General features: G+C 39.6%; 1 protein-coding gene across 1 annotated transcript; it reads right to left on the reverse strand.

Annotated features, from left to right (window-relative positions):
* Positions 1 to 5,481: 5,481 nt before the first annotated feature.
* Positions 5,482 to 6,337, reverse strand: LOC109246351 (palmitoyl-protein thioesterase ABHD10, mitochondrial-like). Its single transcript, XM_053907352.1, has one exon. The coding sequence runs from the start codon at positions 6,335 to 6,337 to the stop codon at positions 5,486 to 5,488; it is 852 nt and encodes a 283-aa protein (XP_053763327.1). The 3' UTR covers positions 5,482 to 5,485.
* Positions 6,338 to 8,321: the final 1,984 nt, after the last annotated feature.

Raw genomic sequence — 8,321 nt, forward strand, 5'->3', positions numbered from 1 at the left:
CAGAGGACAGAATTCCTTCATGATCCTCTCTCCTTTAAATTTTCTGTAAATGAGATCTAGTGATTAACCAGATTGACACTGGATTTATTTTCCAAGACAACCTCGTGAGTGGTGGTGTGCATTCTTCTATTATGTGGTACAGAAAGTCTGGTTGTTCTTTGTGATGTTAGCCACCATCGATGATCACTGACTTGATCTGTTGATTCATTAGAGATTGCAAAATGGTGATATTTGAATTCAATATTGTTCCTTCTTTCTACTGGTAGTCCTATAAAGAGAAACTTGTTCATCAAATATTTGCTTATTCTGAGGGACAGCATGTATAGGAAGCACAGGAGTAATGATTAATTCTTTGCTCTCTTTATCAGTTTTCAAACTTAACACAGTGGTTCACTAGCATCCTCCAAAAGTGATCATTATAGGACAGTGTAGGTATGCTATGCTCCACAGAATCTTTCAGGGGCTGCATGGCAAGGAAGGGTAGGAATTGGGCAAGTTCTGTGTCCTCACCCCAATTGACTCAGTGCAGCTTTTATGTTTTCCATATTGAGCATCGGTGATCCTTTACTGGAAAAAAAAAAAAAATGCTTGCATGGCTTAAAGAAAAAGGATTGAAAATAATTGATCTGGAAGATAAATTTTATACCTAGAACATTATAGGCTCAATAAATGTTTGTTGAATGATGAATGATGAACAAATGAATGAATTAAAAAACAATGAATGACTAGATTTTCAGAAATGAGGGTTATAAATGAGTATCTAGTTCTTTCCAGCCATGACCTTTGTTCACAGAAAGATAGGCTTCAGGGAAAGGTTATGTGAATAACAGGGATTTGTCTTGCTTTTTTTCCTACTTTCCAATAATCCAGAGACGGCCAGACAGCAGGTGTGTGAGAGAACAGGGAGAGAGAGGATAGAAAGAGAGACGAGAAGGACACCTGGTGTTAAGCATCTGACTTCCGCTCTGGTCATGGTTTCACAGTTTGGTTCATCAGCTTGAGCTCCCCTTCAGGTGATCTTGAGCCCTGCTTTGCGTGAGCCCCACTTCTCTCTCTCTCTCTCTCTCTCTCTCTCTCTCTCTCTCTCTCTGCCTTTCCTAGGATTCTCTCTGTCTCTCTGCCCCTTGCTCCCCACTCTCCTGCACCCACTCTCTCCCTCAGAAAGAAAGAAAGAAAGAAAGAAAGAAAGAAAGAAAGAAAGAAAGAAAGAAAAGAAGAGAGGAGGGAGGGAATAAGTGAAGTAAAGTGTAGTCTTTTTATCTACTAGTCATCCTCTTTCATTTTGCTTAGTTCCCCAAGGACAGTCTGAAGACCAGGCAGTCACCAGAAACTCCCCTTTCTTAGTCTCATCACAGCTAGCTCAGTCCCTCCACCTTTGAGTTATTCTGTTCTTGATGCCCCTTGGAAACTTGGGTTGCTGTTAGTCTGGAGAACTTTGCCACCCCTCTGGCAGGCCCTTACAAATCCTTTAAACACAAGCTACAAGTGCTTCCCCATGACTGGGGGATCACAGGAACCAAGGGACTCCAGGAACTGTCTCCATCATTGATGTCCTACTTGATGATGTCCTTCAACCACAATTAGCTTTTAAGTTCTTTTCTTTCAGGTAACCCAGCTAGCCTGCTACATACTTTTTTTTTTTTTTCAGTTTTTATTTTAATTCTAATTAGTTAACATACAGTGTAATATTAGTTTCAGGTGCACAATATAGTAATTCAACAATTCCATATGTCACCCAGTGCTCACCACAAGTGCACTACTTAATCCCCATCACCTATTTTGCCCATCCCCACCCCTCCCCTCTGGTAAAGAATAGTTTATTCTTTATAATTAAGAGTCTGTTTCTTGATTTGTCTCATTCACTCTCTTTTTTTTTCCTATTTGCTTGTTTGTTTTGTTTCTTTTTAAAAATTTTTTTTAAGTTTATTTATTTTGAGAGATAGAGAGAATGAATAGGGGAGGGGCAGAGAAAGAGGGAGAGAGAATCCCAAGCAGGCTCTGCACTGTCAGCACAGAACCTGACCCGGGGCTCAAATACACAAACTGCAAGATCATGACCTGAGCCAAAACCAAGAGTCGCTGAACTGACTGAACAACCCAGGTGCCTCTATTTGTTTTGTTTCTTAAATTCCACATATGAGTGAAATCATATGGTATTTGTCTTTCTCTGACTTACTTTGCTTAGTATTATACTCTCTGGCTCCATCCATGTTTTTGCAAATGGCAAGATTTCATTCTTTTTTATGGCTGAATAACATTCCATTGTATATATATATACCACATCTTCTTTATCCATCAATCAACACTTGGGCTGCCTCTATATCTTGACTATTGTAAATAACGTTGTTATAAAGTTAGGGGTGCACGTATCCCTTTGAGTGTTTTTGTATGCTTTGGGTAAATACCCGGTAATGCAGTTGCTGGATCGTAGAGTAGTTCTATTTTTAACCTTTTGAGGAAACTCCATACAGTTTTCCAGAGTGGCTGCGCCAGTTTGAAATCCCAACAACAGTGCACAGGTTTCCTTTTTCTCTGCATTCTCACCAACACTTGTTGTTTCTTGTATTGTTGATTTTAGCCATTCTGACAAGTGTGAGATCCTGCTACATACTTACATAATCCGTGATGTTTTGTTAACCATAAAGGAAAATATTGAAAAATCCTGGGAGCCTTTCATTCCAAAAATTAACAAAAGGGAATGTGATCTTCCTAATAACATTTCTCTGTCCTAATTTTATTCAAGGTGACTGTATAATATAAATTCTATTGTAATGAGAGTGGTGAGTTACTTGCAGATAATCAATACTATCTTCATACTTTAACTTTCTCTTTTCTTTAAGGCTATTTTTCTGGTTCTTTCACTTACAGGTATACACATTTTCCAACTTCAATAGAAGCTTTTCTTCTCTTTAGAAAAAAACTACATAATTTTCCTTAAAGTTAATACTAATATGGAATTCAAACCCATTCATATGATAATTTACATCATTCAAGTTTATGGCTGTAATTGAGAATCTTACATTATTTGATCTAAGGATAATCAAAATGAATATGGCTACGGTCAGTTCAAAGTGGGTTTTCATCTCATGCAACACCAAAACCAAATGGGGTAATTTAATATTGCCTAATGTGATATTCAGTATTCATGGAGTACTCACAGTTTCCTCAGATGAAGTTAATATTCTCTTTAAAGGAGAAACATGAATAAAGAAACCACCACGGATGCTATTGCATATCAATTTTAACATCTGGAAATTCTTACCATATGTGAACTGCTTTTCATTGATTGATTGATTGATTCATTCTATAATCATTTGTAGAGTGCCTATTAGGCGCTGTGTTAGGCTCTGAGAATACTACAAATGAAAACAGAACAAGAGGGGCACCTGGGTGGCTCAGGTGGTTGACCATCTGACTTTGTCTCAGGTCAAGATCTCATGGTTCATGAGTTTGAGCCCTGTGTCAGGCTCTGTGCAGACAGAGCCTGTCTCAGAGCCTGGAAGCTTACTTTGGATTCTGTGTCTCCCTCTCTCTCTGCCCCTCCTCCACTCACGCTCTGTCTCTCTCTCTTTCTCTCTCTGTCTCTCTCTCTCAGAAATAAATAGCCATTAAAAAAAATTTAAAAAGAAAACAAAACAAGAAATGTTTGGTCCCTTACTGATTACTTGGCTGGCAAAGAAATGGGGAAAGAGATCTATAGAAATGACTCAGCAATTAAAATGATGAAATAGTGCAAAACATGCTATGATTGAGGTAAATCTAGGGTGAGGGGAGCAAATGGAAATGAGGGGTGAGATTTAGGAAAACTTCCTAGAGCAACTGAATCTGAAAAATAGTAAGAGTCAGGCAAAGGGAGATAGCAAGGACATTCCAGACAGAGATGGGCAGGAAATGCAAAGATCTTTTTGCAGAAGGGAGAAGGAACATCCTGTGGTCCCAGAATTGCAAGGGGTTTAGTATGATTGAAGATTTGAATGAGAGATGGAGAGTGGTAAGAGATGAGGCTAGAGAGGTAAGTAGATACCATATCATAAAAGGCCTGTAGGCAATTGTGATGAGTTAAGTAATAGTTCCCTGGAATTCATGTCAACCTGGAATCTCAGAATGCTGGGTCTTTGCAGATGTTAAGGATCTTAAGAGATGGAATCATCCTGGATATAGGGTAGGCTCTAAATCCCGTGACTGTTTTCATTATAAGAAGGGGGGGGGGGGACTCAGAGAGACACATGAAAAGGAGGCCATGAGAAGATGGAGGCAAAGTTTGGAGTGATGCAGTTCAAGCCAAGGAGTGTCAGAGATTGCCAGGAGTCACCAGATTCTAGAAAAAAGTAAGGAAGGATTCTTCCCTAGAGATTTCAGAGGGAGCATGGTCCTGCTAACATCTTCAAGCCTCCAGAACTGTGAAAAGTAAACTTCTGTTGTTTTAAGCCACCAAATTTGTGGTAAATTTTTTAATAGTCATATTCTGATGTTTTGAACTTTATTTATGCCTCAGACATTTTTTCCAATCATTTAAGATTTACTTCAGTAAACATTGTCCTGTATTTTGTGGATAGCATTTTAAAATCAGAAGCAATTTTACAAATTTCCATATATGACCGATGACAAACAAAGGACAAAAAATTCAAGCTTTATTAACAATTCTAAGTAGAAGAGAACACAATTAAGAGCTTCCCTGGTTAACATAAGCATTTAGCAAATAAATTATCTCGAATGAAAAAGTAGGAAATCTTTTAATAATAAAAAAAAAAAAATCAACACGCAACATGGATAGACCTAGAGGGTACTAGGTCAAGTGAAGTAAGTTAGACAAGTAAGTAAGTAAGTAAGTAAGACAAATAAGTAAGAAAGACAATACGGTATTATTGCACTTATATGTGGAACCTAAAAAGCAAAACAAACAACAAAGCAGAAACAGACCCATAAATTCAGAGAACAAACTGGTGGCTGTCAGAGGGGAGAGGGTGGGGGGATGGGCAAAAATAGGTGAAAGGGACTGGGAGACACAGGTTTCCAGGTACAGAATGAGTAGGTCACGGGACAAAAGGTACAGCAGAGGGAATAGTCGGTGGCACTCTAATAGTGCTGCATGGTGACAGGTGGCAGCTACATCTGTGGTGAGCATAGCATAACATATAGAGCTGTCCAACCACTATGTTGTATCCCTGAAACTATTATAACACTGTGTCAACTCTACTTCAATTAAAAGAAATCAAGGATTGAAGGAAGAAAATTTTCCAGATGGCAGCTTATACTTTCGTCACAATTTGTATCACTTATATTATACATCATTAAATAAATACTCATGTTATATTTACAAAATAGAGAGATAAGAGGAAAAAACCCAAGTATCAGGGTCTTTCATTTGTTGTCCTTCTTCCAATTTTCTGGATCCATTAGTTGATACACCAACTAAAAATGTGATTCTAGTTAACTACAGTTGAAAGCTTAGTGTAATAGTGTAAACAAGAAGTTGAATGTCCGATTATTCCTTCATTCTGTGATCACTGTGTTTTCGGAGGATGACATCTACATCTTTGCTGACTACTCGGTCGGCAACCTGTATGGATGTATGCCAAGGTATGATGTCATCTTTCATGCCGTGGAGCAATCGTATAGGGCAGTTCACAGGAATAGGGCTATGTAACAAGCAGTGGTGTTCAGCTTCTTTAATGAAACCGTACTGAATGTCAAAAACTCCTTTTTCACTGTATTTTGATGGCATGGTCCACACACCTTTCATCTCTATTTCCTTTTTCACCTCAACAGGGAGCTGATTAAACTGTGTCACTAGGTCATCTACAGCTGTAGCTATACCAACAAAAGCAATGACCTTTTGTGGCCTTGCAATTGCAGCATGAAGCATTAGCCATTGACCAAGGCTAGATCCAACAAGTATCTGTGGTCCTTCAGCTAAGTCATCAATTACAGAAAGAACATCTTTTCTCCATTTTTCCACTGTGCATTCTTGTAAGTTACCATCCGAATTTCCAACTCCTGATGAACCAAACCTTATATAGGCATGACCTAGAGATTTGCAAAACTCTCCAATCGCCAAAGCTTTTGTACCATTCATGTTAGAAATATAGCCAGGGATGAAGATAATTCCCAGACTTTTGCCTTTTAGCTTCTTATAAGCCAAGTTTGGAAGGTCTGGTTGACTAAGAAAAGAGACTGATGACTTTGGTCTGCAAGCTGGGACCCACCGTGGCGTCCACTCCGACTTCCTTGCAAGTAACGCGCTGAGGCCATGGTGGAAGCCTAAGAAGACAGCCTCTCTGCCCCACCTCTGATGAGGTACCCAAGAGCCCAGGGCAGCCATGCCTGCCCCCACCATCTTCCCAGAGGCCCTTCAAATTAGTGGTAATTTTGTACAGAAGCCCTGGGAAACTAAGATGGTCATATTAAGTTTGAACTGATATATAGATATCTACAAGTCAGATGTCAGTCTTGACATATCCTATGAAAAGATTTAAGTAAAAAAGTGACATTATAAAATTGGTACTTTATTTTTTTAATTTTTTTAACGTTTATTCATTTTTGAGAAATAGAAACAGAGCATGAGCAGGGAAGGCACAGAGAGAGAGGAAGACACAGAATCCAAAGCAGGCTCCAGGCTCCGAGCTATCAGCATAGAACCCAACACAGGGATTGAACCCACAAACTGTGAGATTATGATCTGAGCCAAAGTCAGATGCCTGACTGACTGAGCCACCCAGGCACCCCTCAAATTGGTACTTTAAAAAGGTCACTCTGGCTGCAGCATAGAGGACTGATGAGAAGAAAGAGAGTGAATGTAGGGACACATTGGAAAGATCTAGAAAAGGGTGACTTAAATGAGAGAAGGAAATGAAGAGAAGTGGTTAGATTTGTGAAATATTAGACAGGTAGAACTGATAGAACTTGATCACTCTTTTTTTATTTTTTCACTCTTTTTAAATTAATTAATTCATTAATTAATTGGTTTTAAGTAAGCTCTACACCCAACATACAGCTTGAACTCAAGACCTTAAAATCAGGAGTTGCATGCTCTACTACTGAACCAGCCAGACACCCTAGTGATCACTCTTTCTTAGATGTGAATATTTGTGAAGAGTGAAAATTCAAGAACTGACACTCGACATATAGTCTAGCTTTCCCACAGCTCCTTCAAAGAGAGTCTGTTTCCATCTACAGATCTAGCTAAGGTAGAGGACATGAACAGACATGTTTGCACCCCTTGACTCAGCTAAGTTGAGGCAGTCTGATTCTCTCTGGCTATGAACCATGATATTCAGGGCATTCAGAGAAATGTTGCTGTGGGCTTAGCCTGGAAGGTCACACTGGGTTAGAGTTGCAGGGGCATTAGTTACCCATAGATTAGCAGAAAAATCTAGTCATGGAAGGAGGAAATAGATAAAAGTCAAGAAAAGCTATTCAGATGAGCTTGGGAGACTGAGTTTCCTTTGGGGTCTGGTTGTTTTTTCTTTTCTTTGTAAGTAATCTGTGCACTCAACATGGGGCTTGAATTCATGACCCCCTATCAAGAGCTGCTTGCTCTACCGACTGAGCCAGCCAGGTGCCCCTGTTTAAATTTCTTATAATTGCCTTTTATGGGGCACGTGGCTCAGTCGTTATAGCATGTGACTCTTGTCTCAAGGTCGTAAGTCCAAGCCCCATGTAGAACTGACCTAAAAAAATAGATATGGCACAAGAACAAATACTCAGATCAATGGAATAGAATAGAGAACCCAGAAATGGACCCACAAACGTATGGGCAACTAATCTTTGACAAAGCAGGAAAGAATATCCAATGGAATAAAGACAGTCTCTTCAGCAAGTGGTGCTGGGAGAACTGGACACTGACATGCAGAAAAATCAACCTGGACCACTTTCTTTTTTTTTCTTTTTTTTTTTTTTAATTTTTTTTTTAACGTTTATTTATTTTTGAGACAGAGAGAGACAGAGCATTAATGGGGGAGGGTCAGAGAGAGAGGGAGACACAGAATCTGAAACAGGCTCCAGGCTCTGAGCTGTCAGCACAGAGCCCGATGCGGGGCTCGAACTCACAGACTGCGAGATCGTGACCTGAGCAGAAGTCGGACGCTTAACCGACTGAGCCACCCAGGCGCCCCATCCTGGACCACTTTCTTACACCATACACAAAAATAAACTCAAAGTGGATGAAAGACCTCAATGTAAGACAGGAAGCCATCACAATCCTCGAGGAGAAAGCAGGCAAAAACCTCTTTGACCTTGGCCACAGCAACTTCTTACTCAACATGTCTCTGGAGGCAAGGGAAACAATGCAAAAATGAACTATTGGGACCTCATCAACATAA

Source organism: Panthera pardus, unplaced genomic scaffold, assembly GCF_024362965.1.
Source record: "Panthera pardus isolate Hobbes unplaced genomic scaffold, ASM2436296v1 HiC_scaffold_2, whole genome shotgun sequence".
Lineage (NCBI taxonomy): Eukaryota > Metazoa > Chordata > Mammalia > Carnivora > Felidae > Panthera > Panthera pardus.

Bases quoted from the DNA above. Each gene is read 5' to 3' on its own strand.
- LOC109246351 (XM_053907352.1), bottom strand. From the start codon at position 6,337: ATGGTGGGGGCAGGCATGGCTGCCCTGGGCTCTTGGGTACCTCATCAG.